Below are 23,839 nucleotides of genomic sequence, written 5' to 3'. Positions count from 1 at the left end.
TATTTTGCAATATATAAAAAAAAGAATTAACCATCTGCGCTATTGTGCGGACAAATACTTGTATATATATATTCTAAATATATCCAAGTTTGTAAGCTGTGATTGGTAAACAAAATTGAATAAATTTAAAAGCAGAAATGGAATAAATAATTTTCGATCAGATAATTTTCTTCTTTTCAGCTAAAAACTTCTCACTAAAAAGTGAAAAAAAACACTCTACAATAATGAATCCAATCAAATTCTCTTTTACATTTTCCACCATTTTAGTCCAAAATATTTTTCAATCAGGGATTTAGATTAGCACCTTTTGATCTGTATACCCTTAATCAGGTATAGGTGTATAGGAGTTTTAAGTGATTCAATCAGATCACAATTGAATAAAACAAGAATTTGCCAATATTTCATATAAGTTGTTACAGCAAATCCGAATCCGGAATTTTGTCCATAAAAGTTGGAATAAATAAAACGGACATTTTGTCCATCTTAATCATTTTCCATCTGACGACGGCGCGTGTATAACTATCTAGTGTGTAAGCGCGTGAGTGAACCAAAAGAAAGAGACTAAAGAGACCAATACAATTTTTTCTTACCGAACCAAAACAAAGCTTGGTAGCAAATAGTACACACACAATCTTTCCTTCTCTCTCTCTCTCTCTCTCTCATCACAATGGAGAATTCTCCGAGATACAGAGATGCTTCGACGAATCCGAATCCATCTCCCCGATGCAGTAGCAGCAGCACTGAAAGCAACAAGCCACCCATAACTCCGACCCGAAACCTAACCCCAAGATCCGAATCCGGAAACCCGTACCCGACAACTTTCGTCCAAGCCGATACCACTTCCTTCAAGCAAGTCGTCCAGATGCTAACCGGATCCTCAGACAGACCCAAACACCACAACAACAACAACACATCGTCTCTTAAACCCGACCCGAGATCCTCCTCTCCTTCCCAATTCTCTATCCCTCCGATCAAAGCCGTCCCCAACAAGAAACAGTCTTCAGGGTTCCGTCTCTACGAGCGCCGTAACTCGATGAAGAACCTCAAAATCAACCCGTTAAACCCGGTTTTCAACCCGGTTAACTCGGCTTTCTCCCCCCGGAAACCCGAGATCCTCTCTCCGAGCATCCTCTCTCCGAGCATCCTCGATTTCCCGTCTCTCGTACTCAGCCCGGTTACTCCTCTTGTACCCGACCCGTTTAATCGATCCGGGTCATCGAATCGGAGCCCCGACGACGTGGAAGAGAAGGCGATGAAAGAGAAGGGGTTTTATTTGCATCCGTCTCCGGCTCCGGCGACAACTCCGATGGATCAAGAGCCTCGTCTTCTTCCTCTGTTTCCGGTGACTTCTCCTAGAGTCTCAGGTTCTTCTACAGCTTCATGAAAACATTAATTGTTTTAACGCTGGTGAGAATTATTATATACGAGGGAAATTTTAACGCTGAGATGAGATATGTGCGATTTGAAATTATCGCCTTCAATTGTATTAATATATCTCGATGGTTTTATTGATTTGAATGTTCATGTTTGCCTTGTTTACTTCGTGTTTGATGAGTTTATTCTCCAGATTTACGATTACTGGGAAACAAATCATGATTAAGAAAATTTGAATGAGTAGTATGTAAAAATAGACTAGTGGAAAAATGTTGCTTTGCAATTTGTTCGTATTTTTTAATAAAATTACCGTCAATGGTGATCCATGATTCAACTATATACATGTTGTTTTCTTAAATAACACAACCAGTTACAACATCCTTCAAACTTTTTTCAGTAGACAAGGGATGAAGAAATTGGTCTTATAGCGAAACCAAATTATAATGAATTAATAAATATGGAATTAGACTAGTTGTAAAAATTTTTGCATTTTTTTGTTATATGTTTCGAGTTTTGTACTGTCAATGGTGAAAATTTACTGAAATAATACAATTTTATGTTATTCTACTATATGCTATTTTTGCTAAACAAAACCAGTTGCATTCTCCAATTCTCTTCTCAGCAAATTAGTGATGAAGACATCGGTTTAACAAATAGGTTGAACTTTCTTTTACTAAATAATGTTTTGAATGCTGTTGATGTAAGGGTAACAATGGACAAAGAGTGCGAAAATAAAATAGGGAATTTTTTTCTTAAAAATTACTATATTTTATTTTCTTCTTTTCTGTTAGAAAAAGGTGAATTTTCTAGGAAGAAAAGAGAACCGGATAGGAAGGAAGAGAGTGGGGCTTAATAGCTGTCTAAAAAAGAGTATTACATGGGCAAGGAATCTTGATCATTATTTTGTTTTATTTTAATTTCCTATGTTTTTGTTCTTTGATTTCATTTTCATGATTTGATAGGGGTTTTGAGATATAACCACACCAATATTTTTTGCCTAATGATAACAAATATAGTTTTTAACCATATTGTACAGTAATTTTTGTGTTATAGGTTAACCCCGTTTGGTTACAGTTTGCTACATTAGAGTGCAATATAATTTGGTCACTGCTTGGATATGATATGCTGGGTAAAAAAATCATGGTTAAATTTCATTTTTTAAGTATAATTGAAAGTGGACAAAGGCATATAGATTGGGAGGTAATGGGCACAAAAGGGTGTGGCCCCATCTGGTCAAATGTTTAGGTTTAGAAAAAAGTGGAGAAAAGAATTAAGAATGTTGAAACTTTCACATTTAGGTATTTTAATCGGTTGCTTATATGAGACGTGGTCTACCGAAGCAATTAATAATTAATATTGAAATGGTCTTTAGACCAAGTTAAATTAAACTTTACTCAATCTCACATATGGTGGACCGTATCTACATCTTTCTTTCTCTCTTTAAAAGGTTGAAAATTCTCATGTGAAGAGAGTTGATGTTAGGGCCCACTTCCACTATTAGTGGTGCCACTGAAAGCGATTGCGGTTGACCCATAACCCATTTACATTTTTTTCGTTTCTTTAATTTTTTTTTAAGTTAGAAAAGGGGTGTTCAATCCGGATATCGGTTCGGTTTTTTCGGTTTTTCGGTTTTTCGGTTTTTCGGTTAGTAAAATATAACTACAATTCTAAATCCATATTTACTTCGGTTCGGTTCGGTTTATATACCGTCGGTTTTCGGTTTATTCGGTTTTATACCAAAAAACATAAATCTTTATTTTGGGATCATATTATATGAATTTTAGAGTCTTGTTGTCAACACATTCATTTATTAAAAAATATTATAAGTTTAAATAAAAGAACAAAAATAAAAAATGTTTCTATCATCTAATAAAATAATCAAATCTATAATTAAAATCAAAGCTCAAAATTTTTATAATAAAAATAAAGCACAAAAAATAAAACAGAAACACGAAGCACAAAAAATAAGTTATTATATTCTTTCATATTTAGCGTTCATCAAAGTCATGTTTCTTCTATTAAACACGAAACTCTATTCGTTTATAGATAAAAAAAATTGTGAAGAATTTTCACTAATTGTTATCATCAAATTTATAATCTTTATTTCAATTTAGTCAATGCTAAATTAAAGCAAAAAGATCAAAAGAAGACTAAGAAAATAAGAAGCATGTTTGCGATGAATTGTTATTTAATTATAGTTCAAGTGTTTTACAAATCACGACTATTTTATTACTGTAAAAATATGGTAATAGTTATTAGAAAAAAAATTAACTTATGATTTTCATACGTTGTTATAAAATATATACATATTTACATGTTTCTATTTTTTGATCGGTTTTATTCGGTTTATTCGGTTTTATCGGTTATATACCGAATCATATCCAAATCCTACGGTTTTTTTAAAATCATATCCATTCGGTTTGTATGGTATATACCAAATCCAAACCATATTATCTATTTCGGTTTGGTTCGGTTCGGTACGGTTCGGTTTTGCCATATTGAACAGCCCTAAGTTAGATTACCATGAAAGTTTAGGATGGTAAATACAGAATCTTTTACATATCCGAAATCACCTTTGAAAATTCTGATGTAAATAATAGCATTTAGAATACGAATATATCCTAAATATTTACTAGTAACAAAAGATTTTGAAACTAAAAGCAATGCAAGAAAAGTAAAAAAAAAAACAATGCAATATATCAAATAATGTTTCAAAGTTAGGTTCTCATCTCACTTCAAAGTCTTTGGTTCCTTTATTTTCAATTAAATGACTTTGGAAAAAGACCATACAGTCCTGAATGTAGTAGTGCAGGTGCCAGGTGGGTCTTGACGTCTTGTGACCATGATACTAGTCTATACATTTCCTCAGACAACAAAACCAAATATATATTTTAGACGTTTTAGTATGGTATATACGGCTAGGCCTGAGACGGATCGGATATCCGGGAAATTTTAAGGTATCCGGATCCGGATCCTTATCCGGCGGATCCATAATTTTACTATCCTTATCCGGATCCGGGGTTCTCGGATATCCGGATATCGGATATCCTTATAAAAATTGTAATATCCGGCGGATATCCGGATCCGGATTTGGATCCTTAAAATAAATAAAAAATAATATTAATATATATAAAATATTAAAAATAATTTAAAAATAAAAATATATAATGTTTTTAATTATTTCTATGTATAATATTACAAAATTTACATAAAATTTATATATACTATTATAAAAATAAACATATATTAAATTAATTAATTTTTATATATAGATATTACTATTTTTGAAATAGTTATTAATAAAACTTACGGATCCGGATATTTGGACTAAAAAATTAAGGTATTCGGATCCGACTAAAAAATTAAGGTATCTTGATCCGGATCCGGCTTTGACGGATCCAATATTTTACTATCCGGATCCGGATTCGGTTCCTCCGGATATCCAAATTTTCGGATTGGATCCGGATCGAATCACGGATCGAATCCAGATCTCGGATAAAAGTCCGAGGTCAATATACGGCTACCAAGGAGTCCTCAGAAAACGTTTTGGGCCAAACATTAGACGTTTTCTAGGGGCTCTATAAGTTTGTATGTAGCTAATATATTTTTTATATTTTTTACACCTAAACAATCCGCTAACAAAATCTTTGAAGTAAACCCAACTCCTAAGTAATAACGCCGGCTAGTTCTACAGCTCTTGAAGATGCTTTCATCTTGTTAGTGTAGCGTGGGGATGTAAACTGTTTTCAACTCAAATTTATTTACCAATAACAATAACTGTGTTATAAAACTTGGGGAATAGTTTGTATATTTATTCATAAAACATATAGTTCTTTTATATAAGGATTACAAGATATAGAAATATGGAAAGTATCCAAAACCTAAACCAACTAGGATTAGGAAAACTAATAAGACAAAAAAAAGGAAAAACATCCCAAAGACTTAGTCGCCTATGTGTATGGGCCGAGTATGGTCTTGGAAGATGCTATGGTTATGGGTCATCCACAATATGATTTATAACACTCCCACTTGGATGCTATAACCATTAGAACTTGTAATACGTTTTGGATGTTGCCTCATTAAAACCTTACCAGGAAAATCCAATTGAGACAAAACCATGATGAAGGAAAAAGAGTACAACACGTATTAATCCCCCTGATTTAAACCTCACTTGATGAATAGATCTTCTGAATTGTTACTTGAATGAACTTGAATTACTTGTACCTCTCCTGCCTTTGCAATGCGTGGGTGAAGGAAACTTTGGGCAGGATACGCTTCTTTGCCGTCGACCATCCCATGTTCTGACCGGACCTCGACCAAAACACTCTCATAGTCCACATATGCCGAGCTTGGTAATGTATGCTTATAATCCAACCGGGAGCTCCAAAGGTGATTAGGTCGAGCTGGTATGTCTTCGTGTAATAATGACGGGCTGGTCTGTTGAGTCATGGATCTCAAGACACACACACCCACGGCTTGCCTCTTGTATGGCTATGCTTTCCGCGTGATACTACAAGGTATTGCAGTCCCACGTGCTTTTGTTGCTGCAATGATATGGATTGCCAAGATATTGCGTAACCTGTTTGAAAACAAATCAACAAAACCAAATAACCCCTCTTTGGGCTGGTTAGTATAAAATAAACACAATGAATTCGAATTTCTTTATAAGGATACATGGACTGATTTGAATTGTTCTTATAGAACTTCTTTTACTAAGTATTTACTTAGTCTATCATACTATATGCAGGTGCTTTGTTTTAGTCCATAAACAGTTTTGTTGAGCTTTATACAATGTTGTTTTCTTGAGAACTTCTTATCTCATCTTTGAGCTCAATATATTTCTTTATCCAGTGGATCATATGATGCTTACTACATCCTTTATACATTAATCTAATTTCTTTCTTTTGTCCAGACTTTATCAATTTCGAAATATGTAGTAGCATCCGCCACCGTCTGTATTCCTGGTCTCTGTGAGATTCCTTGTGTAACAAGTCATGCTTGAATGCTGTAAGTAGAAACATGGACAACTTAGACCACGTGATTATGTTCTTTATCTCACGATTTTACTTCTCACAAGACTCATCTATATTCCACTGGTTTAATCATAGGGCGTCTTTATTTATTGGCCAAATACGTCTCTCTTCTTTAAATTATTTAACCCCACGTTTTCATTTCAGTCTAATCTGATCTATGAGTGTACACTTTTATATTGACGTGGGTTCATGATCCTCGCTTATATTCATATGTTCAAGTGCTACCTTTTATGTGCTTCCTTATATCATCTTATGTCGACATTCTTTATATGTTCCATTACATTCCAGACATAACATACTTGGTTGCAACCTTATTACCTTCATGACCATTAGTACTATGGAGTTTGGCGTCCCAAACTCCATTGGGTGGTACCTTAGATTGGCCTGCCATTGTCTATGTCTGGGATGGTTTCCTCGACCTCGGATTTGTTTTATCATTCTATGCACCTTTCTCTTTTGTTTCCGAGGATTCTTATCTTTTGGAACTTATTGGTCTATCTTGTATAGACTCTGTAGTAACTTGACTGTGTCTCTCTTGGACATCAATTTCGTTGGTGCTTTACAAGCTGGTTTATAACGTAATCATTCTTTTCTTTTCTTTTCGGGTCAAATGTGTCTGGCATTTGTTTAGCTAGCTTTTGTAAATGTATAATCTTTGTATTTATCTTTGGACGTCTTATTTCACTTTAGTCAGAGGATCTTGCCAAGACAATGATGGTTTATTCCATTCTATTTCTTTACCATCCTTTTACTCTTTTATCTTACCAGCTTATTACTTTTCTCCCCCTGATGTTGGATAGTCAGATTTATTAACTCTTGCAATCCGTGTTCTTGGCCACTAAATAGATCACCCATATTTGGCTCAAGGTACTTCATTATTTGTGGGAGATTCATATCCAACATATATCCCCATCCTCATCCTCTTCTAAGGATCCATCTTAGACGGCACATATATTTGTGGTGGCTTATCCAAATATCTCAAGATGGTATATGTCTGGCTCATGACCCGTAATAAATTTGAGATGGGAATATCTATGCTCACTTAAATGGTCTGATGCTTATTAGTTAAGATGCATGTAAATTCGTGTGTCCCCAAGTCTTGGACTGAGAGTTTGGACCTATGGGTAATGGCCAAGCTATACATAGTATGGACATGTGCGGATTTGTCCTCGCTGCCCCCTCATGGACATACTATAATTTTTAAGTGCTTGGGACATCATGGCCTAATGAGTTTCCCTTGTGTTCATGCTACACACGTGAGATTCTATGGGATAACTCTTTGTGCCCTTTCCAATATCAATTTCGCATCATGTTTTGGACCAGGATGGCCAATCCGGTCATGCCATAAAGTGTATAATTTCGTGGGTAAACCATTCTGGTTACCATGAATTTTGCTTCTATCTTACTGATCTTGGCATAGTCTAGATCAATAGAGAATGCATGTATAGTGTAGACTACTTTTCTATGGTCTTGGGCGATTTTCATAACTCTGAAGGAACTTTTGTTTCCTTTTGCCCATTGTATCATTGTGGAAACCATTCTTATATCTCTATATAATCTCAATGGGTTTCTCTGGGTGAATATAAAGCATCTAAATGCTTGCCCTTATACATATCTGGCCGTAGCCCTTAATGTGTACCATACCCGCAATTTATAAACTCATATTGGCGTTTTCAATAATAAAATCATTCATCTTATTAAATAAAATCAGATAAGATAATAGAAATAAAGTAAAGTCAAAGAAATCATATTATTAAAAACGTAAGTAGCAAAGCAAAGCAAACATAAATCAAAGCAAAAGCACAAAAACAGAATGTCGAAATCATCTCATTCTCTTAGGCAATCTGAAGTCTCATAATCCATAAGGTCATCCTGGTCATGATCAAAATAGTTTTCCCCATCATGGTGGACCAAATGGGCTTCTGGATTCTTCCCTTTCTGGCTCTCTTGATAGAGGTCACAAAGATGTCTGGGAGTCCTACAATTCTTTGCCCAATGGTTATCCATTCCACACCTGTGGCATACTGATTTGGACGAGTGTAGTGGTTTAGAGATACCACTGCTTCTGCCTCGACCACGGCCATAGCTGGGACTGGCCATAGCTGGGACCACTACCACGGTTATAGTGGTTCCCTTTCCCACGGCCGTGTGAGCTATAATTGCCACGCCCACCACGTCCTCTCCATCCACCACGGCCTCCTCTACCATAGCCATTTCCATAGCCGTGTGGTTTATCATGATGGACGTGGTTACTTTCTTTGGTGGGTTCTTTCTTTTCCTCTACAGCCTTATTGGCTTCAGGTAATGGAGTTGATCCAGGAGGTCTCATCTCACTGTTCGTCATGAGCAACTCATTATTAGCCTCAGCTAATAATAGGCACGAGATAAGATCAGTATAGGTGGTGAAACCTTTCTTTCTGTATTGCTGTTGCAGCAACACGTTGCTAGAGTGGAATATGGAGAAAGTCTTTTCCAATAAATCCTTCTCTGTTACAGTCTCACCACAAAGTCTCATCTTGGAGACAATTTTGAATAGAGCTGAGTTATATTCATCCACGGTTTTGAAATCCTGGATTCTCAGATGTTTCTAATCATATGTCGCCTTTGGTAGTAATACCGTTTTCTGGTGATCATATCTCCGTTGTAAAGCGGTCCAAAGTTCTAGAGGATTTTCAATAGTGAGATACTGATCTTTTAGACCCTCAGTGAGATAATGGCGGATAATACTTGTTGCCATGTATAAATTTTTGTCATTCTCTTTATTCCCCTCGATGATAGTATCACACGACTATGGGGATGATATGCAATGAGGCCACACGGCCTAAGTGATATATGATGCATAGCAAACTTAGGATTTAGATGATCTACATGCAGCAAAATTATTATGCACTAAGGCCACACGGCCATACTATCAAGATACAAACAAGGCCACACGGCCAGGGTGCAATTACTAGCATACAAATTCACTAAGGGTTATATAGCAATTTAGCTTTCAATCAAAGGCAATGAATCGGAATTAGGGTTCATGCGGATTTAGGGTTTCAGAAACAAGTCTGGTCAACTTAGGGTTTAGGCTTTCAGATTAGGGTTTAAAAACAATTAATCTAGCCACTGATCCTAAACTTCAAATTAATTTAGAAATCTAGCAATTAAATTTAGCAGTATGCGATTTTAAGGTTTCAAAGCCTTTAAGGTTTCATATTCGATATTAGGGTTTTTAGAAAACAGGTTATGAGATCAATCAAACTATCAACCTAACTCTCAATCAACAAAATCAATCAAAACAAATAAGAATCAAACATGCTTCAATTCGGATTTATAACATGCTATTTAGGGTAAAACGAATTTAGGGTTTTCAGAAAACAGAAACATATCAGAAGGTAAAATATTCTAGCAACCTAAACCTCAAAACATTAAAAGATTTAATCAAACAAGAACAATCATCAAAACAGATTCACATTAGGGTTTAGGGTTTTGATTCGATTTCTAGCAATTTTAGGGTTTACGTTTTCTGGGTTTTGATTTAATCATAGATCAAGGGAGATTTAAGCACACGATATGATCATTGGATCATAGGGTTTTGAGATTCAAAACCGATTAGGGTTTTGAGTTTAATTGATCAATAGATCAATCTCGATTTAGGGTTTGGGGATCAAACTTTTAGAGCTTCGATTTACTCATTAGGGTTTGATCTATTATCCTATGGCTTTTATCATAAAGATTAGGTTTTATGGTTTCATTCTTTATCAATCAACCCAATTTGATTCATATGTTCTTAGAATTTGAATTACTTTTAGCTTAGTTGATTGTTGAAACCGGACCACCAAAGAATGAACCTCGAGCTGGACAGGAACGGGACGCGAGCTGGCCTGGAACGGATTGAGGCTGAGATCGCGAGCGGCTGATCGTTGAACGGGAGCTGTTGCTGTCGGATCGCGAGCGGCTCTGATGCGAACGGGACGCTTGCTGTCTGGAACACGAGCTGTCCTGGATCAAGAGCTGAGTCTGAGTTCGTCTGAGCTGAGATCGTCTGAAGCTGAGACGGGAACGCGGGGTTGCTGATCAGGAACGCGTAGGATCGGGATGCAATCGGGATTAGGGTGTTCACCGGGTAGGATTAGGGTTTATCGATTTTTGGTTTTAGCTTTAGGGTTTTAGAGGCTATCATGCTGATAACGTGTTATAAAAATAAGGGGAATAGTTTGTATATTTATTCATAAAACATATGGTTCCTTTATATAAGGATTACAAGATATAGAAATATGGAAATTATCCAAAACCTAAACCAACTAGGATTAGGAAAACTACTAAGACAAGAGAAAGGAAAAACATCCCAAAGACTTAGCCGTCTATGTGTATGGGCCGAGTATGGTCTTGGAAGATGCTATGGCTATGACAATCCACAATATGATTTATAACAAAATGAAGTAATTTATCCTCATTTTAATCATGTTTTAACCGTAAACACTTCTCCTAAACATGAAGATGCCGTTAGGTTTGGGCTTTGATAGGCTTTTCTGTCCAAAAACAACTCTGACTTGAGATCCCAACTGAACCACCAACATATTTTTCCTACCCATTGCATTTTTCATTCTTGTCACGTCATTGTGATAAAACCTCATGTTTTGATATGTGAGCATAGAAACAATTCTCTCAAGAATGTATGGGATGTCATTCAAGACTTCAAAGTTTCATCTGGATATATCAAAAAATCGTACTCTTGGTTTAGAAATTTATGCATGAAGCTTAGCTATCGTATGGTTTCTCATCAATCCAAGGTTATCTACAACATTTTGTTGCTAACATAAGAAATAAGTTCTTTCATTTACTAGTCCGATAGAGTTGGATCGCTAAACTAACAAATCTGAACTAATAACCAAACAATTGCTGTGTTTGTTTCGAGATAAAATACAAAAGGAGAGATAAAGGAAGAAAAGAGATTCCAACATGGGCCCTCATTTAAAAACAAATGCTTAATTTTACTAAGAACATCATGATGTATAATAGACAAACGGAACTTAAATATATGAACGAAACGAAACACAAGGACAACAACAAAGGAAAAGAGGGCCTTAAAATGAATCAAAAGCTTATATGCATCATCATGAAGTAGATAAACAAAAAAGAACAAAAGTAAATATAAAATGAATCAAACGTATAACACATGGTACGTTAAGAAAGAAAATTATTAACGATCAGAAATGAGGAGTGAATGAAGATCGAACCGTGCTGAGTCAAATCCTCCCCTCCTCTCTATCATTTTGTTTCTCATTTAGCGTACCTATAGCAATGCGTGATCGCGCTGCATCCACGCCTGTAAGGATTGTTCCTTCTCCTCTTCTTGCAATCATAGTAAGATCGGCCACGTCTATTGCAAGGCACGTTGTTCTTTTTGAGAGCATCGTATCCAATGTAACGACGTCCTCTAGCAAGCTGACGACGGTTTGTCTCTGAATCCATTAGAGATTCGAGTTCATCATCGTCCCCGATGCAACCTTGCCCGTTGATGCAAGATTTAGTCAATGGATAGGTTGCATTGACAGATTTGGCTACCATGGCTAAAACCAAGAGGCCAAAGATGAATAACAACTTAACACCACCCATTTTGTATAGTTTTTTTTGTATAGATGAGTTATATTATTACTCTTGTGCTTGAGTTTTTTGGTATCTTCTACGCCCTTCCTTGTGAAAGGAGAGGGAGATATAGAAGTATGAGAGATTGTGCAGAAGAACAAATGAAAGATTGGTTTTGTTGAAGATAAAGAAGGGTTATTTTGTGGTGGTTAATTCTGTTACTTTGAGGGTTTTAACCTCTTTTTCAGGTCTTATTTTGTCCATTTTTTCCGCTTGGTGGTTAGGTCTATATTTGCTAAGTTATATTTGGCTCTCCTCTTTGTTCGGCTAGCTACCTTTGTTTTATATTAATCAAATGCTCAAATTAGCATGTAAACGTTAATCATCAGTATTGTAACCAATTTAAAAAGGATTAAGAGTGAGTAGGATAACGTGTGGATCAATTGAATCTTGGTTCCAGATATTATATGGATCATAGGATCTAAGGGCATCGGCAGTGAAATATTATCTATTAGAGATTCCATGGATCATTGCATTGTATATTATCAATTGATCTTATGTTTTTGTCAATATTTTTGATCGGCTAAGTTAAAACATTTTTTTAGTCAATGATTTCAAAAACGCTGTATTGAAATTTAATCTAAAACATATTTTGGGAAACTGATGTGGATAGGTTTAGAAACTTATAAAATGGTTCCAGTGAAGTTGTATCAGTTAACCATAAAGTGAAACATAAAATAGAAAATATGCGATCTCGATATAAATCAATTGGTGGATGTCCATAATCAGCCCGGTCCATAACCGGCCCATACACTTAGAGAGAGATGACCCAACCCTAGAGAGAGAGGCGGCCGCGAGACTTGGAGAGGAGAGAGAGGCGGCTATAACTTGCCTATTTCTTAATTCGTTTATGTTTATGATTTGTAATCTTTCCTATTATTGTATTTTCATTTATCTCTCTTGTAACCCTTATATAAAGGGAACACTTATTCATTAATAATATACAGAAACTTACATTTCTAAATCCTAAGTTTCACAACACGTTATCAGCACGATAGCCTCTAACACCCTGAGCCTAAAACCAAATCGCTAAAACCCTAAAACCCTAAATGAAAAGGAATCTGCCTCGGAACTTCGAAGAGGCCGTTCTCCCAAACCGTGAGGACCCAGAAAACGATCAAGATAGCAAATCGAAGCCCTGGCCGAGACGAATCAGCCAGTGCAAACCGCTTGTCGATCTGACTACCGACGCGCCCTCACGCACTGATACAGTGCGCGCCGATTTGCTTTGGAACCCTAATCCGAACCCGACGATACCGACGAACCCTAATCCGTTTACGACTCCGTTCCAGCTCGCGTCCAAGACAGCTCGTGTCCAGCTTGCGTCCTGATCGTGTCTAAGCTCGAGGTTCATTCTTGGTGGTCCGATTTCTACAAACAACTAAACTAAAGGTATTTCGAATTCTAAGAACATAATGAATCGAATTTGGTTGATTGTAAAGAATGAAACCCTAAAATATAATCTCTAAGATGAAAGCTATAGGATAATAGATCAATCCCTAAGCGAGTAAATCGAAGCTCTATAAGTTCGATCCCCAAACCCTAAAAATCGAGATTGATCAATTAAAATCAGAACCTTAAAGGTTTTGAACTCAAATCAAATTCCTTTGATCTAAGATCAAATTTTCGAAATCCCTAAACCCTGATTCGAAAACTATTGATTAATTAAAACTGATTGATTGATTGAGATTGAATTTGATCATCCTGAAATTGAAATTGCTTGTTAATAAAATCGAAACCCTAAAACCCTAATTCTGAAAATCGATTTTGATTGTTTGAAATTGAACATTGATTGGTTGATTTGATCACCTAGAACTATTGTTAGGATTGTTCAAACTCGAATCTGATTGTTTGGCTTGTTTAAACTAAAACTCTAATGACCTAGTTTAGATTATTTTAACATCGAAATCTGAAACTACGTATTAGGTTAAACTGTTATAGACTTGATCATACTCGTGGCCGTGTGGTCTTGTTGCATTCATACCATAACTTAATCACATTGATTGATTGCAATTACACTTAAAACTTATTCTAGGAATGGTGTTGAATTGAATCAAATAGCCGTGTGGCTTGATCTTTGCTTGGCCGATAGGTTTGCTTGTTTTGATTGCATCATGAACTGATAGAAACAAACCATGTTAGAATTGCAATTACACGATAAACTAAATGCATAAAAACGAACTAGTTTGCATCCATGGCCATGTGGCTTGCTCATTGGCCGTGAGGCATAGATCTTGGCTGTGAAGGCTTGTTTGATTGTTTGATTGTTTGAACATAAAACCCTAATCGTTTAAACATTAAAAACAATTCCTAAAAGTTCTAAAAATATTAATCTATAACTTCAGATGTCGAAAATCAACAACCTTGATTTCGCTGCCCTAAATCTATCTGGAGACAATTAACTTCAGTGGGCGCTCGATGCTAAGATCATCCTGAAATCCAAGGGACTCGGTGAGTGTATCACCGAGAACAATAATGCCAATGAAAAGGATCGTTACAGAGCCATCTTGATCCTTCGTCATCATCTAGCTGAGAGTCTCAAGGATCAATACCTAACCATTGAGAATCCACTAGATCTGTGGAATGAATTGAAATCGAGATATGATCACCAGAGAACGGTGATCTTACCAAAAGCTCGGTTTGATTGGACGAATCTGAGGACCCAAGACTATAAGTTTGTGGACGAATATAACTCTGCACTGTTTAAGATTGTTTCTAAAATGAAACTGTGTGGTGAAAGTATTACAGAACAGGATATGCTTGAGAAAACCTTTTCCACTTTCCATGCAAGCAATGTGTTGTTACAACAACAGTACCGAGAGAAAGGTTTCAAAACCTATGCTAATCTTATTTCTTGTCTCTTGCTCGCTGAGCAGAACAATGAATTACTAATGAGAAACAGTCAGATGAGACCACTTGGATCAGCTCCACTACCTGATGCACACGCTACAGAGGACAATAAAGAGTCCAACCACGTCCAAGGAAACGGCCAGCATGGCCGTGGTCAAGACAAATCAAACGGACGTGGCCGCGGTCGAAAATCCTTTGGCCGCGGGCGAGGAAATGGTCGAGACCATGGACGGGACCGTGGCTCATTTGGACGAGGCCATGGTCGTGGCCGTGGATCTTCTTTCAAACCCCAACACTCGACTAAATCAGAGAAATACGTGTGTCATAGATGTGGAATGAGCAATCATTGGGCTAAGACTTGTAGGACTCCCAAGCATCTAGTTGACCTCTATTAAGAGAGCTTGAAAGGGAAGAATCCTGAAGCCCATATGGCTTACCAAGATGATGAAAACGACTTCAATCATGAGAAGAACGATCTTATGGATTATGAAACTTCAGATTGTCTAAAAAAAAACTGAAGATTGATTTCGACATTTGTAATCTAAATTCTATGTTCTTTGTTTTGATGTTTTTCATTTCTATGTTTTTCATTTCTATGAACTTGTTTTATTAAAACTTAATAAAAAGAATGAATGATTTTTGAAAACGCCAATATGATTTGCGGGTATGGTACACATTAAGGGCTATGGCCATATATGTATAAGGGCAAGCATTTAGATGCTTTATATTCACCCAGAAAAATCCATTGAGATTATATAGAGATATAAGAATGAATGGTTTCCATATTGAAACAATGGGCGAAGGAAACAAAGAGTCCCTTCAGATATATGTATAAAATCGCCCAAGGCCATAATGAGTCCTAAAAAACTATACCTGCATTCTCTATTGATCTAGACTATGCCAAGATCAGTATGATAGAGGCAATAGTCATGGTAACAAGAATGGTTTTCCCACAAAATTATACACTTTATGGTATGACCGGATTGGCCATCCTGGTTCAAAACATGATGCGAAATTGATATTGGAAAGGGCACAAAGAGTTATCTCATAGAATCTCACGTGTGTAGCTTGAACACAAGGGAAACTCATTAGGCCATGATGTCCCAAAGCACTTAAAGATTATAGTATGTCCATGAGGGGGCAGTGAGGACAAATCCGCACATGTCCATACTATATATAGCTTGGCTGAATCCTTTTATAAATTTGTATTGGCCATTACCCATAGGTCCAAACTCTCAGTCCAAGGCTTGGGGACACTCAAATTTACATGCATCTTAACTAATAAGCATCAGACCATTAAGTGAGCATAGATATTCCCATCTCAAATTTATTACGGGTCATGAGCCAGACATATAACATCTTGAGATATTTGGATAAGCCACCACAAATATATGTGCCGTCTAAGATGGATCCTTAGAAGAGGATGAGGATGGGGATATATGTTGGATATGAATCTCCCACAAATAATGAAGTACCTTGAGCCAAATATGGGTGATCTATTTAGTGGCCAAGAACACGGATTGCAAAGTTTAATGGATCCGACTATCCAACATTAGGGGGAGAAAATAATAAGCTGGTAAGAAAACAGAATGGCATCGACCATCATTGTCTTGGCAAGATCCTCGGACTAAAGAATGTGAAATAGACGTCCAAAGATTATACATTTACAAAGCTAGCTAATCAAATGCCAGACACATTTGCTGACCCGAAAAAGAATGACTAAGTCATATATAAACCAGCTTGTAAAGCACCAACTAAATTGATGTCCAAGAGAGATACAGTCAAGTTGCTACATAGTCTATACAAGATAAGACCAATAAGTTCCAAAAGATAAGAATCCTCGGAAACAAAAGAGAAAGGTGCATAGAATGATAAAACAAATCCGAGGTCAAGGAAACCATCCCATACATAGAGATAAGGCCGGCCGGCTCTAAGGTACAGGTACCAAACAATGTAGCTTGGGACGCCAAGCTGCAAAGTATTAAAGGTCCTGATAATAATGAATCTCAATCGATTATATCATGTCTGGAACACAATAAGGAATGTCGACATAAGATGATACAAGGTAGCACTTGAATTTATGAATATAAGCGAGGATCATGAACCCACGTCAATATAAGAGTGCACACTCGTAGAACAAATTAAATGGAAACGTGGGGTTAAATAGTTTAAAGAAGAAAGGCGTATTTGGCCATATGATGTTAAAACCAGTGGATATAAATGGGTCTTGTGAGGAATAGAAATCGTGAGATATAAAGCTAATGTTGCACAAGGATTCTCACAAAGACCAGTAATAGATTATGAGGAGATATACTACCATGTGGTGGATGCAACTACTTTTAAGATTTCTCATAAGTCTGTCTATATAAGAGAGAAAATTAGACTTGCAGCAAACTGATGTAGTGACTGCAAATTTATATGGTCCACTGGATAATGAAAGTACTAGAGGGCATTGAGCTGAATGTACAACAAGTTCTCGAGAACGGTATTGATAATCATCGAAATATATGATCTGAATATCCTATGAACCTCTGGATACAATTTCCCAAGTGGTTGAATACCTTAAGAAAGAATTCGAGATGAAAGATCTCGGGAAAACAAAATTCTGTTTGGGATTATAATTTGAGTACATAAATGATGGGATCCTTGTGCATTAGATGGCATACACTGAAAAGGTACTCAAGAGATTCAATATGGCCGATTGCCATTCTCTGACCAGTCCCATGGTCGTGAGGTCTCTCGGCCTGGACACTGACCCATTCCATCCCAAGATGGACGATGAAGATGACCTAGGTCCCGAAAAGCCATATCTCAGTGCCATAGGAGCTTTAATGTACTTGGCAACTCACACACGGCCTGATATAAGCTTTGCCGTGAACCTACTATCTAGGTTTAGCTCCTGTCCGACCCAGAGGCATTGGAATGGGATCAAACATGTTCTTCGTTACCTGCAAGGAACGAAAGACTTGGGTCTATATTATACTAACCATAACAAAGATGGTTTAGTTGGCCTTGCTGATGCTGGTTATTTATCAGATCCACATCAAGCTCGATCACATACATGATATGTCTTTACACATGGAGGTACGGCCATATCATGGCGTTCCATGAAACAAACCATCGCGGCCACTTCATCTAATCACTCGGAAATCTTGGCCATACATGAGGCTAGCCGCGAGTGTGTTTGGTTGAGGTCGATGACCCAACACGTCCGAGCTGATTGCGGGATGGCCGAGTGCAAAAAGCCAACCGTGATGTATGAGGACAATACTGCGTGCATTGCTCAGCTCAAGGAAGGTTACATAAAAGGTGATAGGACGAAGCACATATTGCCTAAGTTCTTCTTTACTCACGAGTTTCAGAAAGCCGGTGAGGTCCAGGTCGTCCAAGTACGATCCAGTGACAATTCAGCTGACCTATTCACCAAGGCACTTCCTACCTGCACGTTTAGGAAGCTCACGCATCAGATTGGGATGCGTAGGCTGAAGGACCTCCACTGAGGTTCACATCAGGGGGAGTAGTACGTGTTGTACTCTTTTTCCTTCATCATGGTTTTGTCCCACTGGGTTTTCCTGATAAGGTTTTAATGAGGCAACATTTAGCGTATTACAATCCCTGTATGGTTATGGCATCGAAGGGGGAGTGTTATAAATCAATTGGTGGATGTCCATAACCGGCCCGGTCCATAACCGGCCCATACACTTAGAGAGAGAGACAGCCCAACCCTAGAGAGAGAGAGGCGGCCGCGAGACTTGGAGAGGAGAGAGAGGCGGCTACAACTTTCCTATTTCTTAATTCGTTTATGTTTATGATTTGTAATCTTTCCTATTATTGTATTTCCATTTATCTCTCTTGTAACCGCTATAAAGGGAACACTTATTCATTAATAATATACAGAAACTTACGGTTCTAAATCCTAAGTTTCACAACAGATCTTACTTTAACAATAACTAGATTTTGACCCACACTTTCAAAGCATCGGTTTAATTTTAGATAAAAATTTTAGTTGGTATTAAATACTTTTGAATTTTGATTTACGTATTTATGTGTCCACAGTTTGTTTGCATATACGATCCGAATCCGTGGTTGTACCGCTAATCTGAAGTTGTATATTATCCGGTTTAAATTTAATAAACAATCCGTAATTAAAAACTAAATACCCGGTAAAAATCTAAAAACCCGCCATTAATCCGTGATCCGGCACTGATTGACCTAGTAAAAAACCCAAAAATCTGATAAATATAAAATCTATAAAGTAACATACAAATTTTTATTAACATGTGTAAAGAAAAAACATTAATATTATTAAAACTAATGTAGTACAGTGAAACATATATCACCTTCGACCAATCTGAAGTATTTAAATAACATACAAACGTTTTATCACCATATGAAAGCATTAATATAACTTGAAATTATAGTAAACCACCAGATCGACTAAAATTATTATCATTTATGGTAAGTGATTAAATACTATAAATTGACATATAAATGATTTATTAATGTATTGCTATATAACTACTTTCAGCATAAATTAGGGTGTATTAAAATCTTACCATAACAAATTTTAATTTTAAAAATGACTTACCATAAATAATCACTACAGGAAATGTGAGTATTAATAGCAAAATATGATAGCGTTTTTTTCGATTATGCTATGGTTGACATACCTCTTACTTTTAGATAGCGTTTGTGAAAATGCAAACGCTATGCAAAACTAAAGCGGAAAATCATTGATTTTCCCTCTCACCCTTGTTTCATTTTTCCTCTCACTCCATTTTATTTGCCTCCAAAAATCCTAAACTCTAAAATCAAAATTTTAAACACAACCCCTAAATTCTAACAAAAAATTTAAACGCTAATATTTTAATATCAAATCTCAAATTTAACTTCAATCTTAAATATAAACTCAAAAATTATTATTTTTAGAAATTAACCTTAAATCTTAATTCAATACCCCAAACCTTTAACTTTCAAACTCTCTACTCAAACCTTATTCTAAACTCAAAACTTGAAAACTAATTTTAAAAATTAATCATATACCCTAAACTATAACTAAAAATATTTAAATTCTAATCTTTTTATTATTTTTTAAAATAATCATATACCATAATCTCTAATTAGAAATATTTTAGTCTATGAATATTATATATATATATATCATATCCTAAATTAATTATATATCCTAAACTCTAACTAGAAATCTTAAAATTCTAATCTTTTTATTATTTTAAAACATTTTAGTTTCAAATTTTAAATCTAATACCATAAACCTAAACTCTAAATGTATATTATAACACAAATCATATACCCTAAATCATATCATATATACTCTAAACTCAAAATTTTAAACTCTGATTTTTAAATACAAAATAAATATGATCAGTAATTAGAATATAATTTAGTTTTTATATAAATAAAATTAGTTAAACATTAAATTTTAAATTTCTTAGACAACTATAATAAAAAAATTGTTTTTGTTTGATTAATTTTGGACCAAAGGTCACAAGTCCATTTTAATTAATCCTCTCACGTGCTCTTTATTTGTCAGTCTATCAAAATTAGAATTACAACTTGTGGCCATTGATTGTTTTTGATCTTGTGGCCTAAAATCAATCTTCTTCATCTATCCATTCAAACCTCTCTCTCACAATTGTGATTAACCTAAAATCACAAAATCATCAGATCAACGCACAAAGATTGGCTCGAATCAGCCTCTCACGATTCAAACTGTCGCAGTTCAATCCTCTCCCTGTCTATCTCTCTCAGCCATGATGAAAGCTTCGTCGACAACGCTACTCGAGTCAGATTTGAGCTACAAACAGAGATGGCGGAGGAGGAGAAGAGGTTTCGATGGTTAAGTTCCGTAATCTGCTGATTTTGTCTTTGTTTGTGTCGTTTCAAACTCAGTTCCAGGTTAGTTGTTTCGTTTCTCTGTTCTGAACGATGCAATAACATTGATTCATCAGGAACACATGATTAGTAAGTTAAAGTTGTAAGCTTTGACTTGATTCTTAATAAACTAAATGGATTTTCATAGGTTTTCTCACCTTGTGATCACCAATCTATCTACATTCTTGGGCTTATTTTGTTTGTTTACTGCTGTTTTCAGTTACTTGGAGCCTCTTGCAGTTGCTCTAGATAAAGAGAAGTGGAGCATGTGTGTTTACTCAAAGTGAAACAGAGTTTGATGGAGATTGCTGAGTTCGATATGGCTTCTCCTTTTTTCTTTCTCTCTCGCAGGATTGGTTCTCTTCATGTTTTTACTAATGTCTCGGACGGTTATGAATCAAGCTCTGCTCAAGAAAGCTACTCTGAGACAAGTTCAGGTAAACTATCAAAGGTATCTATCACTAAGACTCCTCTGTTTCTCTATGTTTGTGTTGTGGTGAGTTTGAAGTTTGGTGTTTATCTTAATTATTATAGATAGATAATGCATTTGTGTCTCGTGTCTGCTCAGAGACTGCAGGTGGACTTCCATATTTGTTCTTGCTTTTGACTTATGGCTTTGTCTTATATAGAGTTATAATAATGTGTACATGCTTTGGTTTTGTTCACAGGGAGAAGAACACGAGGCAGAGGAGCTCGTGAAAATTTAAATGGTGAAGCTCATTATTGAGGATGATGGTCCGTATGAGCTGATCTGAGTTTTGATGTTGAAGAAGATGAGAAGCTTGGTTGCAGAAGATGACATGGGAGCAGAGATTAGAGTTTGAGATTGAATGTTAACATATGCAACTCTTGAGATGTTGAATGTAGAGTTAGCCATAAAAAAATGTACTTAGAAATATTGTCATACTAGTTATCTCAAATCCTTGAATGTTTTGGATTTTTAATGAAAAACATATGGTATTTTATTATTTATTTGTGTTTTATTAGAGTATAAACTCCAAACCCCAAAGACCAAAAGTCTAATCTATTAAAGTTTTATCCTCAGATTTCAAACCCTAAAAGAGTGATATATATATAGTTATAGGGTTTAAACCCCTAAACATAAATTTTTAAAACTTCAATCTTAAACTTAAACTCAAAATTTAATAATTCTAAAAATTTAATCTCAAATTTCTATTTTAAACCTCAAACACTAAATTTTAAATCTACACCCTAAATCTAATACCCTAAACCCCAAACTTAAACCCTACATACTAAGTCATAAATCTAATATTTTCAAACTTATAATATAAATTTTATACTTAAACTCCAAGTATATTCTAAAACTCAAACCATTAACCATATACATAACTCTTAGTCTAAACCCAAAACACTATTTTTCAAACCCTAAACTTACTTAATTTTATTAATCTCACATCATTACTTTTACTTAATTTAAAATTACTTTACAAAGTGAAAATTAATAATTTTATTAACCTGATATCATTATTTTTATAAATTTAAATGTATAACTTAATTTCTTAATGAAATAAAAGTTTTAATTAATCTTCTAGACATTGAACCATTCAACATTTTAAACCATTTATCTTAAAAATCTAAATTTTAACACAATTCATCTTAACCCTAAATACTATTTTCAAACATTTAATATCATATATACATAAATTTTCCATATACATAATATACATTTTAAACTTTCAATAATTTTACAATAATTATAAACACAAAAAAGACAATTTTATATTGATTTTAGTTTGAGCCATTGATTGATTCAAAATCAAAGGCCCAAAATCAATCTTCTATCTATCCTCACCCTTTATTTCTATTGGTTTGGCATGGATCACCATTTGCACCCTTGGATGATAATGAATCAACGACTGAGATTAATTGTTCATTTATTATTTTTTACTTATTTTCCAGAGATTTGAGCAGATCTCGTGTTTGAGAGAGAGAGAGAGAGAGAGAGAGAGAGAGAGAGAGAGAGAGAGAGAGAGAGAGAGAGAGAGAGAGAGAGAGAGAGAGAAAAGTAAGCAATGCATATGAATATCGAATCCTTCTCGAAAGCAAAGATCTTGTATTCTCTATGATGATTATGGTCGTCTCCTTCTCGAAAGTTTTCTTCTTTCTATCATCACTGAAACTGAACCAGAGCGCGAGGCTCACGCTGAGGCTTGAGCATCATCCGTTCGTCATCCGGTGCGAAGCTTCTTCCAACGGAAGGGTAAAAAGTCTGAAACTTTCTGAGTTTAGAGTTATCATATTCTTGCAGAAAAATCAGATCTGTATTTGCTTGTGTAGAATATGTCTTATATGTTTCTGTTTGGGTTTGAAAAGATTGATTAATTTGTTTCTGTCTATGATTGATCTTAAGTAAATTGATACTGTTAAGTTTAAGACAATTCAAAATTAACCTGAGCTGTTTAGGATCTGAGTTTCAATGTAATCAGTTTCTGATAGTGTAAAAGTTTGGAGTTTAAGTTTTAGATTTCGAAATTAATTTGATTTTTGATTTGTTTGTTCTTGTTACAGGAAGAAGTCGGATATGAAGCTGTGCTGGTGTAGATGAGCCGAGCAAGAAGAAAAAAAAGAGAAAGAGGGAGAAGACAGAGACGTAAGAAGGGAAGACGAGAAGATGGAAGAGGAAGGCGACGACAGAGTGGCGTAGATTAGGTTTAGTATTGGTTGGTTTATTAGGTTTGGTTTGGACATGGTTAGTTTAATAAACCGGGCTTGTGTATAAACCAATGTTAGGAAATCAACTGATTATTAATTGTAAACCAATTATTTGTATACTGATCTTAATTAATAAATAAAATTTAATTTTTAATTATGAATTATTTTTTTTATTTAATTTTGAATTATTTAATTATGAATTATCTTTAGGTGTAGTTTTTAATTTTATTTTTTAATTTAGTTTGGTTTGATAATTATTTTTAATAAATTTTTGGATAATTAAAAATAAATTAATAACACGAAACATTTGCTATTGTTGTTTATTAAACTATAGCATTCGAAAGATATGCTATTAAAAGTGTCGGACCTACGATAACGGGCGC

General features: G+C 35.4%; 2 protein-coding genes and 2 long non-coding RNA genes across 4 annotated transcripts; 3 read left to right on the top strand and 1 right to left on the bottom strand.

Annotated features, from left to right (window-relative positions):
- Positions 1–586: 586 nt before the first annotated feature.
- On the top strand, positions 587–1,539 carry LOC106381655 (VQ motif-containing protein 4). The gene has a single exon (XM_013821578.3). The coding sequence runs from the start codon at positions 668–670 to the stop codon at positions 1,382–1,384; it is 717 nt and encodes a 238-aa protein (XP_013677032.1). The 5' UTR covers positions 587–667; the 3' UTR covers positions 1,385–1,539.
- A 9,867-nt stretch (positions 1,540–11,406) lies between these two features.
- On the bottom strand, positions 11,407–12,186 carry LOC106405181 (protein RALF-like 4). The gene has a single exon (XM_013845770.3). The coding sequence runs from the start codon at positions 12,009–12,011 to the stop codon at positions 11,676–11,678; it is 336 nt and encodes a 111-aa protein (XP_013701224.1). The 5' UTR covers positions 12,012–12,186; the 3' UTR covers positions 11,407–11,675.
- An 8,405-nt stretch (positions 12,187–20,591) lies between these two features.
- Positions 20,592–21,755, top strand: LOC125583426. The gene is made up of 2 exons (XR_007320424.1): positions 20,592–21,234; positions 21,452–21,755. It is a non-coding gene; the product is annotated as an uncharacterized LOC125583426 (long non-coding RNA).
- A 1,056-nt stretch (positions 21,756–22,811) lies between these two features.
- On the top strand, positions 22,812–23,610 carry LOC125583757. Its single transcript, XR_007320839.1, has 2 exons — positions 22,812–23,004; positions 23,313–23,610. It is a non-coding gene; the product is annotated as an uncharacterized LOC125583757 (long non-coding RNA).
- Positions 23,611–23,839: the final 229 nt, after the last annotated feature.

The sequence above is a fragment of the Brassica napus genome, chromosome C3, assembly GCF_020379485.1.
Source record: "Brassica napus cultivar Da-Ae chromosome C3, Da-Ae, whole genome shotgun sequence".
NCBI classification, from domain to species: Eukaryota; Viridiplantae; Streptophyta; class Magnoliopsida; order Brassicales; family Brassicaceae; genus Brassica; species Brassica napus.
The sequence above is the reverse complement of the archived record's forward strand: the minus strand, read 5'-3'. Positions and strand labels throughout refer to the sequence as shown.